Source organism: Athene noctua, chromosome 15, assembly GCF_965140245.1.
Source record: "Athene noctua chromosome 15, bAthNoc1.hap1.1, whole genome shotgun sequence".
Classification (NCBI taxonomy): domain Eukaryota; kingdom Metazoa; phylum Chordata; class Aves; order Strigiformes; family Strigidae; genus Athene; species Athene noctua.
In genome coordinates this window covers 18,875,971-18,897,415 of record NC_134051.1, presented here as the reverse complement: position 1 = coordinate 18,897,415, position 21,445 = coordinate 18,875,971, and the positions used below count along the sequence as shown (strand labels likewise).

Sequence of the window (21,445 nt, the reverse complement as noted above, 5' to 3'; positions counted from 1 at the left end):
GTCAGTGCTTGTTGCGTGCACTTGCTCTTGGCCCACGGGCCTCCCTTGCTCTTCTTCCCCACAGGCTGCTGCACTATTTCCGAGGCCGACACCACTTGGAGGAGATCATGTACAACGAGAACATGCGTCGCTCCCAGCTGCTGATGCTGTTTGACAAATTCCGCAGCGTGCTGGTGGTGACCAGCCACGAGGACCCCGTCATTTCAGTTTTTCAGTCTCTCTTGAAGTGACTCTACTGGCAAAGGAAGGGAACCTGCTACAGGCTCCACACGGATAGTCTAAAAGATGCCTAAAAACTGAAGGAGGTGATTTCAATTCCTTCTCGCCGTGTGACATAGAGCAGGTTCTTCCCCCTCCGTGCCTTGCTATCCCATCTGCTCCCTGTGGCGACACCGGGCCGGGCGCCCGGGGCCCGCTGCAGGACAGCACACGCAGCACACGCTTGCTCAGCCCGGATTCCTGCCACGCCACGTGCACAGCGCGGGAGCTGCTGGTCCACAGCCCTTCCCTGCCCCTGCTCCCTCCCCAGGGCTCCCGAGAGCGGGCCAGGACGTTCCCTGCGGGACTTCACCTCTGGGTGGGCGCTGGCGCACCTCAAGCGCTTCCTCTCTCTCCAGCAGGTCACTGCTGGGTGTGCGAGCAGCCTGGCTCTCAGGGGAGTGTCCCTGGGCGCCGAGGAATTCCGTTTGATCCTTGTTATCTGCCGGCACTGAGGACAGAGGTAGGAAGGCAAAGTATCACAAGTAAACGGTTTCATGAATGAGAATGACTCACTCACTGTGTTACAGCTTATTTCCTCTCCCCGGTATCCTCATTGCTAAGTGTCTGTTGGCACATGGCTGTCACCAAACAGCCCGTGTGTTTGTGGCTTTTCCAGGTTTCCTGTTTTTTGACGGCGGGTGGGGAGCTGGGTTGCGGAGCAGAACCGAACTCAGCTGGCCGAGCTGCAAGCGCACGGAGGCGTGGGTTCCACACAGCCAGGGGCTGGTGCCGAGGGCACTCAGACTTGTCCCCCAGGGCTTGTTTTGTTCCTCCATTCCCCTTCACTGCAAGCGTGGCTGTGGGTTAAAGCTCTGCAGCTGAAAGCCAAGACCCAGGTCTGTACGTGGCAGGTTCAGGATGCTCCTCCCGCTGCTGGGGACAGCAGGAGCTTATGCCACCTCCCCCCCATCCTGCGTGAGGCCACTGCTCTGCTCTGTGCACCCGGGAAGGGAGGGACACACTTTCACCTCCCTGGTGGTGGCTTCCGAGGCTGTGTGGTGTTAAAAGGCTGCCAGGCTCCTCCTTGAGCCCTTCCCTTACACGGCACACACAGGCTGGAGTTTTTCCCAGAGTTGCAGGCTCTCCCAGAGCAGCTTCACTTGCCCACGCAAACTGGGTGAAACTGGGAGCTTTATGTTAACTTACCGACCACCAGGAAGGCACAGCTGTGCCAGGGACCCCAGTGTCCCCCAGTATCACCAGATACCCGATGGCGGCTCCTCTCTCACGGTCCCTTCCGTGAGTCTTCCCCAGCAGCTGCAAGCAGGGCTGTTACAGAAGAGCAGAAGCAATATCTGACCTAAAAATCAGATCAACACGGCTGTAGGGCCCCAGTCCCAGCCCACCCCCAGCAACTGTGTCTCAGGGTTAGCTACTGAGATCAGGCTAACAAGGGCAGTTCAGAAGGGCTCAAAAGAGGTTTGGGTTTTTTTTTTTTTCATGTGATGGGGACAAGGGTTTTGAAAAATTTGAGCTTTTTTCTTGCATGTGAATCCTGGGGGTGTGGGGTATCCCTGTCACCCTTCAGACTGCCAGGATGGCTGCAGTTCTGCAGCTTCTGCCCTAAAGCCCAGAGGTTTTTTCCCCCTGAACGTGACAGGCTGCAGCATTACAGAAATCTCAGTATTGGTGCTTTCTCTGTGTCGGGGTTCACACAGTGGTTAAGATTTGAACTGGTTTTAAAAGCACCTGGGGAAAAAAAAACAAAACACACAAAAAGCATTCTTGTTCTCTAAGCTGGACATTATAGACTGGTGTAGATTGGAAGGGGTCTCTGGAGGTCTTTTGCCAGAGAAAATGTGTTAGATCAGGTCACTCAGGAGCTTGTCCAGGGGAGGTTTGAAGGTCCCACAGTTTCTCTGGGTCACTGTTCCAGTGTTTGACCACCCTCACATGGTGAAAATTTTTTTCCATACAGCTAATGAGAATTTCCTGTTTCCTGGCTTGTGCCCGTTGCCTCTCATCCTGTCTGACAAAAGCCTGGCTCCCTCTTCACCACCCCCTCCCAAGAGGTAGTTGTAGAGAACAGTAAGATCCCTCCTTGAGCTCCTCTGCTCTCTCCTCTGCCAGCCCTGCAGCAGCCGAGTGCTGGTCTCTGCTGGGAGCAGCTCGGAGCTGTGACCCTTCACCGCTCAGCCCCCTGCTCACTCCTGCATCCACACGCAAGGGGCAAAGTGGCTTCAACAGCCACAACAGATCTTAGTGCTGGCTGGGAGACCCATGCCCCTCTGCCCCACAAATAAAATTCCACCTTGCCCCATCCACTGTGATAAAGTACATTTATTGTTAAAAGCCCCCAGGCCGCTGTGTGCGCCCTGGCTGCTGCCGTGACGCAGCCTGAGGCCGTCACACAGAGCAGAGCTCAGGTCCTGGCCAGTGGGACCTGTACGACTCGTCAGCTGCAAGAGAAGCGTCCCACTGCTGCCATCTCTCTCTCTGTTTTCTTGTCTACAACACTCACAAATTTGTTTCCTCGTAAATAAAACCTGAGAGGTTTCTGTGCCCACTCTCCCCTGTTGCCGATACCAATCCTCGTTGTGGCCACCACGTCCTGCTCCCCGGGGGGGTCGGGTCCGGGTACCATCCAGATGGCTGTGTCCTGCGTCAGGTCCCTTTGGTCAAAAGCCTTGTCGATCCCGAAGGCCTGGCAGAGCTTGGAGGGCCCGTTGCACAGCTGCCAGTCCTTCAGCAGCTTTGGGGGGCCTTTCCTTGAAGCGCTGCGCAGCTCTCTCATCGCCTCTAAACCCTGAAGAGGTTCCAAAGAGCGAAGCAATACTGCGGCCCCTTCCCCTGTGCAGAACAAGAACGGGCGTTACGCGGGCTGAGGTGGAGAACAGCCGGGCCTTCAGCCCCGCCGCCAGCAGCGGCACTCGGGCTCTGAGCCTGCGGCTCAGCTCAGCCCCTGACCGCAGGGTCTGTCCTTCCCTCGGGCCACTCTGCTTCAAGTGCCAGGCTCCAGAGTCAGCAGCTAACGCAGGGCCAGCGCCCCATCTTCCCGTTTCTGAGTGCCCAGGGTCCCGTACCTCCATGTCATTTATTGAGCAGCGCTGACTTGCTCTTCCCCAACCCCACCTCTGGATGTTCCAAGCCTAGCTGCTGCTCCGAGGCTCACCAGAGGGCAAGAGGTTTTTTTCTTATGTCAACACAGTGTTCAGGAATAAATACACATATGGTTCACTTTGGGCGTAGCTATCTAAAGCTGCTCCCAAACCCAGTGGATTTATAATAAACTGATTACACGAACTCCAGCTGACAAAGGAGAGGAGGAATGAGCGGGGATGGGGCCAGCAGGCAGAGGCAGCCGCAGAGTCAGGCTGGACAAAGGGCTGGGAGGGAGCAGCTGCCGACTGCGCCGCTGCGGGAGCCCTGGCTGCAGGCGCTGCCAACTCAACCCCCCCGTGGAGGTGTAAGGGCAGGTGGGACCCCCATGGCTCCGGGCGACGGGTAACCGCCAGCCACAGCCCGGAGCCAGCCAAACCCTCGGGCCAGGGACCCCGGGGCTGTGCGGTCTCTGGCTGTGGGATGCACGGCCCTGGGAGCATCACTCCAGCAGAGACCCTTCTGTGACAAGAACTGAAGAAAAGTGACAGATTCGCTTCTCAAATGTGATTTGCCACCCTGTCAGGAGCCTTAGGAAGCTCCAGCCCCCCGCAGCCGTTGGATCCAGCTGCCCTCCCTGATTCTGGTGACAGCTGTGAGCACGGGCATCCCCCCGTGCCCAGGACCTCCAGCCTCAGCGGGACACAAGCACCTCCTCGGTATTTCCCGCGGGACAGCACGGAAGGTCCCCTCGTGACCTGGGGTGGGCGAGGAGCGCGCCTGGTGAAGCGCCCTGTGTGCTGGCCCACACAGCAGCCCTTGTGCCGGGCCGCCCACGACATTCCTGCCCGCCAGCATCTGCGTGATGCCGCTCCGTGAGAATCCCCTCTCCAGCCTCAAACATCTGGAGCCATGCTCACGCCTGGCAAAGGCTTTTTTGGTAGGCACTGACAGATCCCTGAGGATCCGCCATTTCCAAAAATAGCATCCCTCCCTGATTTTGTACCAGTCCCACGCTAAATCACCCTCCTGGGCTCCCAACTGAGGGCCTGATGTCAGGCTTTGCAAGGTGTGGCTGTTGCCCTGAACCTGCCCTGAGCCCCCCTGCCCTCAGGACAGCTCTGTGAAGTCAACAGACATTTCCAACAGCTGTCAGCAATCTGCTCCCCGGCACTCCCTTCTCTAAGGAAGGGGATTGATGCTAATCTGGCAGCCAAAAGCTGCTTCCCTGTACTACAGTGATTTAGAGCTCAAAGGTCATTTTAGATTTTTAAGAACATGTTCCATGTCCTAAATCTGCTTTTCATCCACACACAAAGAAACATCCTTCGCCTCAGGATGCTGCCTCACTCGGCAGCAACAACTGTGGGATTGTGAGCAATCACTAATGACACTGCTCTGAGCAATCACTACGACACTGCTCACTTTCACCCATCACAAGTGGAACCCTTGGTTCGACTTGAATTGAACCGAGTCCTCGGGGAGTTCATGTGAAGACAGACAAGCCCTCGGAGAAACTGCAGGTGCTCCCAGAGCCGTGGCAGGGGGTACCGGGCATTTCTGTCTCTGGCTGCTCTTTCTGCATTTCCACCAGAAAGTTTTCACACTCTTCCTAGCTCTGTGCAACACAGACCCTGTGCCCGGCTCCACGTCAGCAGCCCCCGAGTGTGGCCACAACCCCGCCGGAGCTGTGGGCAGAGCTGGAGGCAGCAGGCAGGGTCAGAGTGCAGGGGTGCCACGACGACCTACTGCCTTCTCTGCCCCCATCTGTCCCTGCACCCCGGGGCTGATGCTTGGGTCCCTCCTAAACACACTTGCCCATCAGAAGTTTTATTTTAACTATCAAAGAGTAGCCAAATCCTTCTGAGTCAACTCCTGCCTGCCAGAGTGCTTCAGGCTGCCGTCCTGGCTCCCTGCAGCGGTTTGCTCTCGGGGTTTATCTGGCTGCAGCATCTGCCTGACACCACCTGGGCGCTGAGACGCCATCCGCAGCGGTGCCAGTCCAGAGATGCCGAGTATCTGCCCCCCATGCCCGAGTCACTCCGTGTAACGAGTAGCATCCAGAGCTAAAAGCTGGGATCTAACAGCGCAGAGGCCAGTTCTCTCCTTGAGCAGCTAGAAATCATAAAGCGATAGGGAAGTCCCACACCCCCACTGCGCAGCTTGCTGCTCCTTCCCTGGAACAGCTCCAGCTCCCATTCTTGGAAACAGCTCTTGGCCACTGGAGAGAAGAAAATTTTCTCCTCTCTCCACCCGTCTGACTCACTGCTCCCAAAATCCTTCCTTCAAATCCTAGTCTAGGATCTGAAAGTTAGGGGGAAGTCCATGCAGTAGGACCCTGGGCAGAACACCACTGAGATCTTGATTTTATAAGTTATTCTTTCAGATCTGGCAGCAAAACACACCTTGGCAAATTCCAGAGAAACAAATACAGCAAAGTCAAAGAGAAGCTTGACTGGCATTTACCCTCTTCCTGAAGTGCAGGAAGCCCAAGATCCCTCTTAACCCTTGGGAAAGCTCTTTGTACTAAGATCACTGTGCTGCCCGGGATATGCTGTAGGATTCACACACACTGAAAGACACTGGTTATGTTTTTTCTATAAACTCTTCTTCCTCTGCCACTATGATTTCTCCAAAGAACCAGTGGAGTGATGCCCCCTACAGCTTCAGGCAGTGGCAGTATTTCACCCAGTGATGGAAAGACCTCCCACAGTAAAAGCCCCAGCACGCAGCTTCATCTCAGGGATGTGCACAAAGATTTCCCCTTCCCCAGCAACAGAAAATATTTGAGCCCACCCTTCAGCCCGTTACGGTTTTATGAACACAAAGATACAGTCAAGTGAACGGGACTGAACACACTAACAGCCACAACTTCGTGCCCCAGCAAAGTGGCAGAACAATGCTACAGCTGAAGTGCTTCTGATGTCTGTTGGCAGCATCAGGCTGGGCTGGGACGTGCTGCTGAGGACACTACAAGTGGTGGTGGCTCTCAAGGTGAGGTCTCTGCTTTTGTAGCTGCTCTACCAGGCACCTCTGCCAGCACAGCTCTGCTGGGGACATGGGGACACACCTCTTCCTACCCCCAAGTGGCACTGCTGAGCCTGAAGTCTAGCATAAGCCAAATATACAAAACAGTAGAGAAAATTTATTCCACCTGGTGTTAAAAGAGACAATACTGTGGGGTTACACATCAAAACAAGAGGTCTCTAAAGAGCCAGAGTCTCAGGAGCCAAATACCCTGTTCTTGACAAGCTGAGCAGAGGGAACAAGTACGAGCTGCATGTAACGCTCTGCACAGGCCTCAGATCTGAGCCGATTCAGGACCAAGAAGGCCCCAGCATGATTCAAGTCGGTGTTAAACTACTTCTTAAAACAAAGTCTGCTGCACAGTCCAATTCATGCTGCTTGCCTGGTCCCGAGAGCGTGTGTCTGGGACAGCCCTGTGCAGCGTCTGTGCGCAGGGACGGTGCAACACCCTGACCTCTCCAGAGGACAGCAGCCTGCAGAGCAGCCAGTGCCTCCAGATCAGCTCTGCGGTCACTCTCAGCTCAAGAGTCTGAGCAGCAGCAGGACAGCAGTCACTGCCAGCACTGAAGAGGATATACTGGTTGTTTGAACTGCTTGCTTTCCTCCTACAAGGATCCTGTAATTTAAGCAGCAGAGACACTTGCCTGCACTACGAAACTAGAGAGTTTAATCTAAGCCAGCTAAGAATTTGTTTGTGATTATTAATTTGTGCTGACTTTAATAAACCATCTCAAACCGCACTGGATCTCACTTAAATCTACGTGCTTGTTCCAACAGCCTCCAGAAAGAAACGCTTTGTTAAAACATCAGTGTACGATTACATGAGTATTTTGATGCAAATCACCCAGTGGCCAAACAGAAACACTTTGCAAGAGTCATTTGGAAAATCTCTAGAATTAATTTCTCCTTAAATCAGCTCTGGTTTTCCCCTCATTCTCATGTCATTCAGTATGAGCTTTGCTAACATGTATCCAGGTCAAAACTGAAACGGCTTAAGACAGGGTCAATCTGTGTGTGTTTGAAGACATCAGGGAACCCCCCCAAAACCTTCTCCACTGCTCCAATTTGCTGCAGCAATGCCATACGATATTCCCAGATGTAAACCCCAGCTACTCACATAAAGCAAGTTGCTCTGCTGTCCCAGAATTTGTGTGTGTGTATGTCTAGACTTGTTCTGCTCCTCCCCTCCATCTACAGGAAGATACAACGAAACTGGAAGAGATTCAGGGACAGACAACCAGGATTACCAAAGGTACAGACTGGCTTTGGAGCCAGAGCCTAAGGAAGGAATAACTAAGCAGACTGAAAAACCTTCAGCTTGGAAGACAGTTGAGGGAGAACATGAAAGATCCTGGGAGATCACAGGAGGCAGAAGATCATACGTGGGAACAGATGCAGTCATTCCACATTCGTGCTGCTCTGAGCTTTGCACTGCCAAAATCCAAGAAAAGAGTGATGCAGCTCTGAGACACCACTGGAGATGTGCCCTTTGAAAAAGGAAAGCATTTAGTCTTCTCTCGGTAATTTCTGTTCAGTCTTTTCAAGTGGCACCATCAGAAATAACACGTTCATGTTCCTTTCCTGGTCAGTCACTCCCAGGGAGACGCTGCAGTACTCAGATAGTTTGCATCAAATTCCCTGCAGAGATGATGAAATCCTATTACATCAGAAGTTCATGCTATAAGCGAAGTGTGGTCTGTGCTACTAAGAAGGATCAGGTTATGCCACAAGAGGCTGCTGTTTCTTTTTTTTTTTTTTTTGACCAGTGTTTCCTTGTGTTTTCTGCACAGCCAGATTCAAAACAAAGTTTCCAAGACCTGTCCCACAGCCAGAGAATGAGATGCTTTTGCCTTCTACCCAGGTGCGGAGTGCCACCGCAGAAGAGGACTTCCTCAGTCCCTCCTCAGACTAACAGGGCAGGCTGCTTCTCAGTCTGTGTTAAGATGAGAAAAGCATCTCAGGTACGGTTCCTCCTCAAATTCTTTCTTTCAATACGTGGGCAAATATACTGAAGGAGTAAATCCTACTGGTGTAGGTGCATCTGTGATAGCACGGCTCTGCCTGGTGTGTATTTGCTTCCGTGTGTCCCCGACAAAGCTGGCAGTGACAGCTGTGCCAGGTGTCAGCATAGCCAGTGGAGACTAAGTTTGTAACAAAAAATAAATCCAACTAAATCCATCACAACAGTGAGCTCTCCAACTGATTTGCTACAAAACTAAACACAGGTATATAAGGGAAAATTTCCCAAAGTATACACTTCAAAGAAATCTTTTTAGAATTCAAAGGCTAAGCATCTTTTTTTAATAAAAATTCTTATTCCTACTATTTCAAACACTAAAGAATCCCATCCTGAAAAACGAACCGTTCTGCTTTCATTATCTGAACAGATTTGGCAGAGACAATGTAATGAAGTTCACATGTGTTCATCCACCAGACTCCAGACCTCCATTTAGGAAGACAGGCTCTTCCCCCACACTATAACCTGGCACTGTTTTCCCACGTGGCTCCTGTCCAAAGGCCAAAACCCGAGGATTAACGGTCACTGTTACCACATTCGCTTTCCACTTAGGAATATACAAGTGATGGGGTTTTATGAAGCTGTATCTTTGAAATGGTCAAAAAGAAATTATTTTTGAGATTTTTTTTTTCCTAACAAAATGAGTATTTATCCATAAAATACCTGCTGCTGTTTCAAGGTGTCTGATTAACCAATAGCTCTATTGCAACGCAAACACTGTCATTCTTACAGGAAAGAAAAAAAACCCCACGTTTTAGAAGTAGCACTTGCATGTTAAGAGGAGCTGTGGAAGGAGAGTCTGAGTAAATTCCAGAATAACTTGATTAGGGGGTTATTATATTATCTTGAGAATAATAAAAGAAGATTGAAGATTCTGTAACAGTCTGGGTATTTTGATTTGGGGTTGGAGGTTTTTTTCGGTTTTAAGATACAGCAAAGCAGCTAAAACACTCCTACATTGACTCCTTGCTTAGGATATCTCGGACCTTTTTGTTTTCCCCAACATTTACAACTTCTGAAGATAAAGGTAGGAGACAGAAGAGTTTCTTGTCCTGATAACAGATACCAAGATTTAAGTTAGACTGCAAGTTTACTTCTACATCACCACTTTCAAGGAACAAAGTCCAGTGAATCACATGAATAAGGCAGCAGCCCAGGTCATTAAAACTGAAAGCTCCATCCTATGAAGATTCTCCTCCAGTTCTTAGTCTTTATTTCTGTTCCTGCACAGCTCACACAGCTCACAGCTGGGACCAAAACCCCACTGGGCTGGCCACCATGCAGCTGGAGGTGGGCCCTGCTTGTAATGCTGAAAGTCAACACCCTGTGTGTCCACAGCCACGTACTGTTCACAGTGGCGAAACCCCGGTTCCAAGGAAAGACTGGCAGCTAGTCACTGACTTCACAGAGCCCCCAGGGAGCTCACAAGCCACTGCAACACAGCAAGTGTACCTTGAAATATCATCCCTGTGCTGTAGGCGTTACATCTCTTTCAGCCTCAACTTACCTTGGCTGGAAACATTCACGCAGAAATAAATCCCGTAGATCTGATACACGTACAGGGTTCCTGGTTTCATGAACATTGCTGCGTTGCGTTGAGTTTGCTTCCCACCTTTTGAGTGGGAAGCTTCATCTTCCCCACCCAGATAAGCTTCTGTTTCAACAATCCTCCCCCAGAGTTCTCTGCCATCAGGAAGTTTGCGAACTAAAATCTGAAAGAGAGGTCAGAGTGTGTCAGTCAGCAACCTCTGCGCAACACAACCAGAGCACACGAGCTGTGGAAACAAAGAAGTCCTCAAAAAGGCCCTGATGGTACTACCTACTGTCCTCTCCCCCTACCAGTCCAGTGTCTAAGCTAACGTGAGATTTTTCAGCTTCTACCGTCCAGGCCACACCTCAGGACATTCACCCCACGAGATGCCTGGAGTGTCTAGATGTGGCAGTATCATAACGAACAAATTCATGATCCTATAAAGCCCACAGAGTTGCTTTTGTGGTTATTTTCTGTATTCCCCAGCCCACCAGGTTTTAGGCAAAAACGCATGACCAATATCAACCTTGAAGCATCATGAATATATATTCCTTAGATCAGAAGAAATACGACAGTGGCACAGTTAAACACAATTAATTAACTACTATGATTAGATAGAATCTCCATAGAGATGTTCCAAACAAGTCCTAGTCCCTAGCCATAATCATGACCAGAGTGAGTATCACTGCTATTTCTGTATTTTCTGCACCCCAGAGAGGGGCAGTGCAGGGAAGCTGGGAATTGGCTTCAGGCAGACAACAACAGATCTTTGTTATTACAGTGTGTTCCTCACTGCTGATACCTCCTTAAATAAAACAAAGCAGATGCAGGGGAAAAAAAAAAAATAAAAATAATAAAGCACATGACAGTGAAAAGATTCTCTTTAAAAATAAAACAGTCACTAAACTTTGTATGAAGTTTTTTGTGGTTTGACCCGATTTCTAAACTTGATTTTACTTAATGTGTGTTTCAGAAATACTGCAGTAATAGTCTCACTTAGGCAACAGCTATCAGTTTAATTATACTACATTCAGGGCTGCCATGGTTGAAAACCAGCCATTCAGCAGTGACCTTCAAGAAACAAAGCTTCATTCCTAACAGATGTTTGTGCTGGATTGCTGATGCAGTTATTGACCCGATCTATGGGTGCTCCAGAAGGCACCTTCAAATGTTGTGACTCCAGTATATCACGGTTTCCCTACAGCACTTCTCAAAAAATCATTGGAAACAGTTTATTATTTCTATGAAAAACACAGTGATTTTGGAAAAGCACTGGAGTTTAGCAACTGCCTGTAAACACCTCGAAAGCTGTAAACACCCATGAGGCTGCATTTCTCTTTCAATATGATAAAATGCAGTGGTTATGGTTTTAAAAGCATGCAGGCATTTCCCTGACTCTTCAGACACACCAAATATTCACAGTTAAAACAGTAAAAAAAATGGTGATCATCCACAATCCCTCACAGTAAACTACTTCATAGAGGTTTTTATTTCTCACTGAGGATGTATCTTGGTGCTATGACAGTTCATTTTGAAAGGCCATTTATTGTATTATTACAATACAATAATATACAATATTATTAAATAATATACAATAACATTAAATATATTTATTATATTTGGGGGTATTTTTGTTGTTTCCGAGAACTCAAGTATCATGTTTAAGGTAAACAATATTAATATAACTAGCCACCTCCAAAATCTGATACAATGAAGATAATGACTGAAACACTAAATTACCCTTATAATTCTAAGAAAATGACAGAACAGACTGGGTCATGGGGGACTGGGCATTATAAAGAAAAACTAAAATTAAGATAAAAATAGCCTGGCTTGTAATTCTAGGCCTAAATAGGAAAAAGCATAGAATTAGGACTACAATATCATCTGCCCAAGGTAGCTGAATGCATTAGGATGTCAGAGTCATGAAGACAACAAAAAAATGCATCAGTACTGGGAGACTTCAGGAATCCTCATGCAGACCAAGTAAATATCACACTAGGACAGGACACAGGCTACGTTTTTTAAGGCACCATCAAATGCTTTGCAGAGCATTTTGCAATCAGGGATCTCTCAAGGAAAGACTAAGCTCTCAAACAGAACCAGAGCAAAATGCAAAGTCCTTTCCAAAGGCTTATCCCTGAAAAACAACTCTGTAATGACCATGGAGTATAAAGTTCAGTGTCCTTCCACAAGCATTAAGGTCCAAAAATAATCTATCAGAGTTCTGCTTCCCAGCAAAAAGGGGAAACTACATACAGTGAGGAAGCTTGTTAGGAAGAACTTAAAAGAGGCAGCCAAAGGTTAAAACTGGAAAGGCAAGCCTCTAGCAGGATGTCTATAAAGATAGCAAACACACTACATATCAGAGAGAGGTTAAGACAGACCAAAAAATCCCCAGCAGGGTTAAGAAGCAGAGCAAAGGCGTCAATTACAAGCAAGACAATATCCTTAGAAAAAAAACTTAAAAAAATAAAAGCTAGACACAGTGAGAAAGGCCAAAACCAACAGTTTGTGGAAAAAAATTCCTGAAGTTATCTAAATGAATGAGAACCCAGAAAGCCCGTTCACCCTACAGACAACAAAGGTATAAAAAAGACTCACAGAAGATAAGACCGCAGCAGTGAAACTAAAAACACATTTTGCAAATTGTTGTTTAGGAGGTCCCAGACTGGAACTCTTTATAGGGAAAACACTGGAGAAACTCCCTCCCGTGGAAAAAGCAGGAGAGTTTTTTTTAAGGACTCACTAAGCAGAAGAGACACATTCAATCTCCCCCACTCTGATTTCCAAAGGCTTTCAACAAAGTCCAAAAATTCCTCAAAGTTTCTACAATGGGATAATGAAGAAGGTCCTTTCGTGAACAAGTAATGACTTGAAAACTCAGAAATAAAAGACAGGAATAGCAGTTTTTGGAGTGAAAAGAGTTTAACTGGAACTGTGGAGTCCTAAACATCTCCACACCGGGGCCTGGGCTGCCTCACACATTTGTGTTAATAACCTCAGAAAGGCTATTCTGGGGGAACATGACTGTTAGCGAGCTCACCACGTGTGCTGGCAGTATCGAGTTAGTCAGAACAGCAAAAATAAAAGCAGGTAGTATGAGATGCAAGTTTAAAAGCATTCAGGGCAGCACAAAACAAAGTACCAAGCAGTCTGCTGAACTCGCAGGTAAGTACGAAATATTCGAGTACACTATGACAGTGGACACTGGCAAGAAGGGCCACGGCCCTGCCACGTATCAGCATCACAGGAGAGTGAAATGGAGGCAGAGAAGGAGACGTTGCTGACTGCAGAGCATTACCTTCCACTGGGCTAAGCAAGAGCAAAAAACAAATAAAGGCATACCCGAAAGGGAAATAATGGGCCAGAAACAACCTTCAAACCACAACCAGAAAAGCACATTTCAGTAAACCAGAAAAAAAAGAGAGAAAAACTCCACAAAAAAACTAATTCTGAAATGTGACAGTAAACTAAACCTGAAAAAAATACTCCTCTGACTACATCCAAAATAGATTTGGCTACTAGTCTTTAAATTCCACTGCACTTAACAAGAGAAGGAATGAGAACTGTATTCTTAAAATAGCAAAGCCTTGGAGTCAAATGACAAAAAAAAAAAAATATTTCATCCTTTTACTCCAAGTTATTCGCTAGCACATGCTTCAGTACAGTAATCTCAGTGTTCATGTCTTACCTGTCCCAGAAAGGACTTGGCCAGACTAATACAGGGCTGGTTGAAAAAATCTGCTTCTAGCTGGCAAGAACTTTTTTTCTCTATCGCAAAATATTTGCTGCTTTTTGGAGAAGAATCCCCATCAGGCGTAGTGTTCAGGTTCCCCAAGGCATCAAATGGAGGGACGCTCGAGTTGCTTTGGAGAGCACTTAATTGAGCCAACAGCTTTCTTTTTCTCGGCATAGTTCTAAAAAAATCAATATAATCATAATTAGGAATATAAAGCTTATTTAAAAAGTAACTAATGTCCACAAACTCCTATTTTTACACATCTCTCCAGAACAATTAATCTGAAAGCTGTAACTAATAGGCAAAACTACAGAAGCAGGTGACAGATTGAGCTGTGTCCACATCAGGCTAGGCAAATACCGGGCTCTACTATTAAGCAAATAGAAAATTGCAGTTTGAGTATTCATCTTTTAAGGACTGCAGCTAAAAAGCAGCTCTGCTCCACTGAAGTTTTAGGTTAGGAAATTCAAAAATTGAAAACAAAGATGAACCAGTACTATACACTTTTTACCGAGAACTAATGTAATCCGTTAAGCAGACGGAAAAAAATAGGAAACGGCCACCTCAAAAACTGTGCTCAGAAGTCACGTATCAATCATTTTAATCACTAATGTCACTGGGTCAGAATCTAAAACTCCTCAGGACACAGAACATTTGAGTTGGGAGATGCCCTTTTTACAATTAGTGTCAAACTTGGTTATCATGCTGCAGAAACGTTTGTGTTAGAACCTCCAAAAAATAAGCTTTAAGTCCAACATACCAGAAAGATGAAGAGCAGTCTGTTCCAGTCAACAGAATGTATTTGAGGCAACTACAAAACCTGTAATTGTTCTTCCAGGTTTGTCACCAATTTACTATTTAAGCTTCAAAAAGTTAAGTGTTTCTTTTTCTGTGCCACAGTCCTCATACCTGTTGAACAGGAACAAACTTATTTATTCACTGTATGAAGCACTCTGAAATAGGCTAAGAGATTCTGGACATGTTACCAACAGTGCAACATTAGCTCAAACTCAAGAACAATTTGCAATTTTATGCTGGTCTAGCAGAAGACCAACTCCCACCTGGGGCATTGCCGGAGATACTCTTTAGTTTTTACACAAAAGGCTATGAAAACAGTGGGGAATGCACTTTTCCTATACTGAATACACGAAGAGCTGAAACCAAACTTTTAAAATTCCCCCATTGACACTAAATTTGAAAATTAGTCCTCGAGAAAGGACTCTTACAAGACAGTGCAAAGAAACTGGGTTTTAGAAGATGCCTCATCAGTTCTGAAATTCAACCACATGTGGATATAAGGGGAAAAAAGCAAAGTTCAACATCATAAATAATCAGAGATGGAGAAAGAATCCTACGTACAGCTGAACCTGCAAGGGAAGTATACACATAATCTACTAGCTGTTGCCACTAATTTTTCACCAGGACCATCAGCTTTTAAAAACGACTACAAAAACTTTCACCATCAAAAACAATCTTTATCTTGCTCTGATGTTTCTCACAAAGAAAGATCCACCAGCCATAGTTTCCTTGAACTAGACTGAAACAAATTCAGCATTGCTACACCGCGGCCAATTCCCCAACAGTGTTACATTTCACTCCAGAAGAATCCAGACACAAACATATAAAAATAGGCAGCCAAAAAAAAAAAAAAAAAAAAAAATCACATTGGCACAACTTGCAGAGAGATGGGATTTGTTTTTTTCTCCTAAATCTTTATTTCAGTAATTCAGTGACATCCGAGACTTGCCATAGAATGGCCAGCTCCATGCCAGGTATTTTGCTCTGAACTGTGATTTTCACCTGGTGGGAATCCTCAAAAATTCTGTCAGAAGTCACCAGCTTGCCTCAGAAAAAATTGGCTGGTGGCCTTTGCAAATGAGAGTCCTGTCTGGGAGAAGGGGTGCAAAGAGGAAAAAGGGTTGCAGGAAGGAAGGGACAGAGGAGGGACACTTCCCTCTACCAGGCTGACCCAGTAAAGACTCCATCGAGGGAATGTTTCACACTGAAGACAGTACCTCCAGCCTTCTCTGACATTATTAACTGGAACTTCCACTTCATCAGCCACACATAAAGACATGCTGAAAACATGGCCAATTTGAGAAGAGCATTAACTCATTTGGTAATTTGTGCTCTTATGGAATGCGACATCAGAAACAGGATCTGAGTTGCCTGGCACCTATCGCATTTCCAATTAAGTAATTCTTAAAAGCTGCAAGTGCTCTCATGTAAATGTTATACTGGCAGCCCCGGGGCACTTGTAATTTCATTGCTATGGGCTGATCCTAGACAGATCTCAGCATCTTCAACTCTCCTTAGAAACAGCAGCAGGAAACTGCCTTAGTCATGAGAAATGGGTCACAACAGAAATGTGATTGCTTTAAAAGCAAAAGCACAGAATGAGGGGACTGCAATACCATCTCGGAAATCCCGAAGACTACCAGTCTACCCTTTGTCTCCCTGCTTGTTCATATCAAGATATGAAACATCAAACTCTATGCCTCAAAGCCTATCTACGCTGTCTGTATAGATGTTGCTTGCATACACAAATTCCTTCTTGCCTGTGAAAAAGCACATGGTAGAACACAGTACAGATCAAGTGCCCAAGACCTGTGTATTTGGGAAGCAAGAGACACAATCTCTGCACGTCTAAATCTACAAATTCTTCAACTCTTCATTCCCCTCTAGATTTTCTTGCATGTATAGTAAAACAAATTCTACTTCTGTGCCTAAAATAAGGATCATCTCTGGGTTTAATCACTTTTTACTAATCCTGTTGTAACTAGCTACAATTTGTTAAGCCCATGTGTATACACATGCAGAAAAAAAAAAAAAAAAAAAAAAGTATGGAAGTTAGAAAAGGAAGATCAAGACCTGAATAACTCTGCAAAAGTGCCTGAAGTCTTCAGGGCTTCTGGGCTAGTCTCGGGCCAGCATTCAGGGACCCTGCAAGGCAGAATCAGAAAGACAATCGGTGTAAAATACAGCTCAGTGGCAGATACACCCTGTAGTCAAGGCACAACTGAGTCTACAACAGCTTCTTTAATCCTTCTAATAAAACTGCATTTGTAGGTATTTCCTTATGTACTTAATGAGCTTTCATTAAAAGGAGGTAAAAAAACCCAAACCCCACCAGTAATTTGCATGTACTTTTGGCTCACAGGTCCAGATACCTGCAGCTGCAAAGTTTTCCTCATGCACCCATCTCTCTGACAGCATGATGAAGCAGCACACGTAAGAACACACTGCCACTTCTGGAGAGACAGTTCCTCATTCCAGCTCCCAGGTGTACAGATCTTATGTGGGAATACAGGAAGAGCCAATGCTGGGTGAGACCCAAGGATGCCTCTCCCTGGATCCTGCTCTGCAGCACAGGTCCAAAGCGGGAGCCTAGGGAAGAAGCAGCACACATCCCCCAGGACGCCAGAGCAGAACCTTCAGAACCAGGCATAGTTTCTGTGTACTTGGTAACTGTGAGCTTATGCTGTCATCCCTGAGCCTGTGTGAAACTATCCAAACTGAGGCTTTACTGAAAGAAAGCTTCATAGAATTAGTCGTTATGGCTCCAAAAACTCACTCATTTTGTGTGTGAAATTAGGCCTGCTCCCCACCCACATGAATCACTTTACATTTGCAACTCATCACCCTCAGCCCTCTTCTTTACCACCTTAAATAAGGTAAAGCCAGCTGGAAACATTGTTTTTCCAGGTCATTTACAAAACATTCCTGAGACACCCCAACAGTCACTTCCAGTCACCACAAGGGCTGCCCGTTTACTCATATTCTCTTTCCTATCTTTGCACCAATTGTTTATTTATGACAGGGAACTCCCTTATTATGTCAAGGACTGCTCAGGTGAAGGCTCCTGTTTCAAAGCTTTCTGAAATTTGAGTATAGACTGTAAGCCAGAGCTCTCAACATGCCTGTTTAGACCTTCAGAGAATTCCAAGATTTTTTTAAGGCATGACTTTCTATTACAAAAGCCACACTTGCTCTTTCCCACCATATAATATTTATGCAGGTGTCCAATAATTTTCTGCTACTTTAGCTGGTAGTGATCAAACTGGACACTACGTGCAATCCTACTAATACCTCTAAAAGTATGGCAAAATGAATAGTTTAACTCGCCTTACTGAGGGCTGGGAATGCCATTTACTGCAAGACCTCCTTGGAATTCCACTCTTTGCTCCTATTGCCTACTGGACATCTTGAGCTTTTTGGAATGAAACTGACTCATCCTTCTGTGAAGAATGAGAAAGATAAAAGTGAGGAAGAGTGATGAAAAGTCATGAAAAACCCCCAAATCCTCCACAGCAAAATTATGCTCCATTTAGCTGACTCTCTTGAACCATTTTGTTTTGTTCTGTTTCCCCCTCCCTCCAACATTCTGGCTGCTATTTTTAACTGAGTGCCAAACTTGCATATTAAATGCAAACAAACAAGTGAAATAAAATACTAACAATGATGTTACCTAGCTCAGCCTCCTGAGATTTGAGTTAAGCAAGGCAGCATTTAGAGAGGTCACAAACACTGATCAGGAAACAGACATAAAGATTCAAAATCACCTGCAGTTCAGGTTTTTTCTTTATATCGACATTATTGAAAGAGCTATATAACAGGATACAGAACAAGTTACACAAGTGCTGGGTACCTATCTTATAAAATGACCCTAGAAAACACATTCCTTCCCCAGATCTTAGTACTGCATGAGAAATAATTTAGTTTTAGCATAGGGATTTGACTCAATGACCAAAGATGTTTCACCAAAGCCTTCATTAATACACTGACAAAAACTTATGACTCAAATGCTGGAATACTTGAACAATATCCACAAAGAGAGTTCTACTTAACAGTTCCTGTGGAAATACTAGTAACTTAAAGACTAGGAAGAAAAACATAAACAGCAAAGACTTACCTGCAAAAGAATGCTGGAGTTGCTCCCTTCTCACACCTCCTCCTGAGAAGTCAGCCCTAGGCTCAGGGTCAGAGAAAGGAACTGCTCCACGTCCAGCTTTACAAAGGAGGAGCACGTGAAGCCCTATGAGGAAATCTTTGATTTAAGAGAGAAACAGAACAGATTATTTCAGGCCAAGCTACCCAAAGAAAGGCCTTAGAGTTCATGCTCTTCACAAAGAACCTGAGTGCTCCAACAAAACCATGTGGAGGGAATCACAGCCACACTCTGTCATCAGTCATGAGACAGCTCTGTAACAGCTAAGGTGTTGTTCAAAGTAATTAAGTTGGGACGGATTCAATGCACATGCTACGAGCCTCTCTCCTCAAAGGAGGTTGTTTTCTTCTATTTTCAACCAGAGGAAAGGCTTCTCCTACACTTAGTGATGGAGGATTAATCTGTACAGTATATCCTTGTTACAGAAAAACTCTGTGTGTACTTTGCATTGCCTTACCAGACACTGTAAAACAGTTAGAGAAAGGAAAGAGAACGCTGGATCAAAGCCTTAACAGATGACGGTCTGCAGAGATACAAGTGTAAACGCAGGTGAAGATAAACAGCTGATAAAATGTCCACCATGAAAGTGGTGGTTTTCAAAACACTAGAACAAAGCCTTCAGGTCCTATATAAACAAAGAAGCATGGGAGGAGAGAGGACAATTTCCCACACAGCTTTGGATAATATGCTGTGACAATAGTTTGCTAATGGCAAGCGAGGGAAAACAAAAGAACAAAACCAAAAGTCTCCTCTATAAAAAGATGCTTCCAGGAAACCAGCAAATCACTGCTGACTGCAGAGGCTGTGAAAATCTGAGTCAGACGCAGATTTGAACCAGTAGAGTGCAAAGGCACTCTTGTTATGCCACAGTAGACTTGCTTCTAACATGACAATCTTATTTAGAAAAGCTTCATTTTTTTTTTCAGAACAGGCGTACTGCACATTTCTGTAGACTGGGTATTTTTCCTCCTTACAGGGTCCAAACTATCCCATTTTTGTGACACATCTGTACAGCAGCTGCTCTTTGAGCACTTGACTGGGAAATCACTCTTCTCTCAAAATCTCTACAGTTCATATTATCAATGTCATAATCTGTTTAATTATATACAAAAATGCCAAAGGAAGCTCCCTGTAGAACACAAGTGACAGGAGAGTTAGGAAATCACAGTGCAACATTATTCAAAGTGCATCTGTACACCTTTATTTAACCCGCTTGTTATAAATGCAGAGGCAGAACCAGAAAATAACTTTTATGAATTTATTGAAATGAGAACAAGCAAAACAAAAAAAGGTTCGGTACGCTGGGGAGCGGGGTTTTTTTTTTGTTTTGTTTTTCCATTCCTTTTCTTGCTAAAACGAGAGTCCTTCCAACAGGGGTTTTTCCAGTACTTTTTCACATTTGCAATAACTGTCCACGTGGGTCTGTATTTACTCGATAAAAAACCTCCAAACCATTTTAACAATTAAACTACAGTAAATCCCTTTCAACTTATGTCCACAGCAAAACATCAGCAGCACCCACGCTCCTCCTATTGAAGTCATTCTATTTTTAACACGGATCACCACCACACTCTTCACAAGCTGATCAGAGACCTCCTTCCCCCACCTGCACTGCCTTCAGAAAGCGGGGTCGGTACCTTGCCCTGGGTGTTCGCTGCACAGTCTCTGCAGTATCTTTGACTCACAACATACACAAAATAGGTTTTACAGGATTAGAAGGGGTCCTGTCCACAGGCAGGCCCCTTCCAGGGCAACAAACAGCCCCGACAGCCGCGCAGGCGATGCAAGACCCCCCAGAGCTTTTCCTACACTCGGGAAGCGTTTATGGCTTCTGCTGGTGAAATCCCTCCACGCAGAACTGGCCGCCGGGGCTAAGCTGAGCCCACAAGTACATGATTTTTACACGGTGCGGTAACCAGCACGCTCACGTTGTGAAAGCGACTCAGGCCTCGGCGCAGCAGCGGGGAAACGGCGGCCCCGGCCCCGCCCGATCGCTCCCGCCCGGCCATTGCCGCGCCGGGGCCGCCGCCGGGCCCAGGCCTCGGGGCCCGCCGAGAGCAGCCGGAGCTCCCGCACCCCGCGCAGCCCGCCCGCCCCGGCCCCGCCGCACACGCACCTGCCGGGGCCTCCCCGCGCCGCCGCCGGCCGCCTCCCCGCCCGGGCCTGGGGGGGCGCGGGCAGGCCCGGCGCGGAGGCCCGGCGGAAGCCGGGAGCTCTCCTGCGGGGCGGGCCCGGGGAGGCGGGCCCGGGCCCGGCGGAGCCCCGGTACGGCTGCGCTGCGGCTCGGAGGACCGAAGATCCTTCTTCTACCTGACACCTCACTCTGTAGATGAGCCACAGGCAGACGGATCCACAGCCCCTTCTCTGAGCTCGCTTGATCGTAACTCTGGGTTTTTTTCTGGACCACAGATTCTCTATGGGCCCTCAGGGAACTCTCCCCGGTTTCCACTCTCGCACTCCTTGCTGTTTCATATTAATAATACTCAGAAAAATGAAGGGATAAATATACATTCTGATGAATACGAATGGTCACAAGCTGGCTTTATAGAGAGCTGCGTTAATTATTCCTTCAGTTCCTCAAGTAACAAGTATCGGGCCTGTAGAAAAAATTCTTGGCATCAGCTTTTAACCAGATGGAGCATGCGGTCAAAGTGGGGTCAAAATACAACTTTCCTCACAACTTTCTGGAGACGTGGAGTTAAGGCCATTGATTCATAAACAAGTGTTTGCACAAAGGGTGTGAGGGAAAGTCTGACGGATCAAAATGGATTTATTTGCATTTGTATAATTAATACTGATTCTAGGCTAGCACCAGCGAGGACAGCATCACCTGGAAGCCAGCAACACAGAGAAGGAGCGCTTAGTATCTACCCTGTTAAT

At 46.6% G+C, this 21,445-nt stretch overlaps 2 protein-coding genes across 8 annotated transcripts in view; one reads left to right on the top strand and one right to left on the bottom strand.

Moving 5' to 3' along the window:
* Positions 1-2,292, top strand: part of NPRL3 (NPR3 like, GATOR1 complex subunit) — a 47,671-nt gene extending 45,379 nt beyond the window's left edge. For 4 of the 6 annotated variants that reach the window (XM_074919643.1, XM_074919645.1, XM_074919642.1 and 1 more), the window contains one exon: positions 65-235. In XM_074919643.1, the coding sequence (XP_074775744.1) occupies positions 65-230 (166 nt within the window). In that variant the 3' untranslated portion in view covers positions 231-235. Of the gene's footprint in view, positions 1-64; positions 306-617; positions 1,399-2,179 lie in introns of those variants that run through there. The other 2 variants (XM_074919640.1, XM_074919639.1) reach the window with 2 other exon arrangements.
* Positions 569-20,789, bottom strand: MPG (N-methylpurine DNA glycosylase). Of its 2 annotated transcripts, XR_012634610.1 has the most exons (10): positions 20,682-20,789; positions 18,530-18,664; positions 17,743-17,855; positions 16,489-16,560; positions 14,378-14,526; positions 13,570-13,795; positions 9,852-10,056; positions 2,788-3,051; positions 1,408-1,530; positions 569-709 (listed from the first exon to the last, which is right to left on the bottom strand). XR_012634610.1 is itself a non-coding variant. In XM_074919646.1 (8 exons), exons 6-8 carry the CDS (start codon positions 13,789-13,791, stop codon positions 2,657-2,659), a joined length of 822 nt encoding a protein of 273 aa, XP_074775747.1. In that variant the 5' UTR covers positions 13,792-13,795; positions 14,378-14,526; positions 16,489-16,560; positions 17,743-17,855; positions 18,530-18,664; positions 20,682-20,789; the 3' UTR covers positions 2,529-2,656. The 2 variants fall into 2 exon arrangements, 1 of the variants encoding a protein (XP_074775747.1); XM_074919646.1 differs by lacking the exons at positions 569-709; positions 1,408-1,530 and having other exon boundaries at positions 2,529-3,051.
* Positions 20,790-21,445: the final 656 nt, after the last annotated feature.

Coding starts and splice junctions, on each gene's coding strand:
- MPG (XM_074919646.1), bottom strand. CDS start 13,791: ATGCCGAGAAAAAGAAAGCTGTTGGCTCAATTAAGTGCTCTCCAAAGC. Junction 10,057..13,569: donor CCAAGTCCTTTCTGGGACAG/GTAAGACATGAA, acceptor CCTCTCTTTCAG/ATTTTAGTTCGCAAACTTCC. Junction 3,052..9,851: donor CGTGAATGTTTCCAGCCAAG/GTAAGTTGAGGC, acceptor TGTTCTGCACAG/GGGAAGGGGCCGCAGTATTG.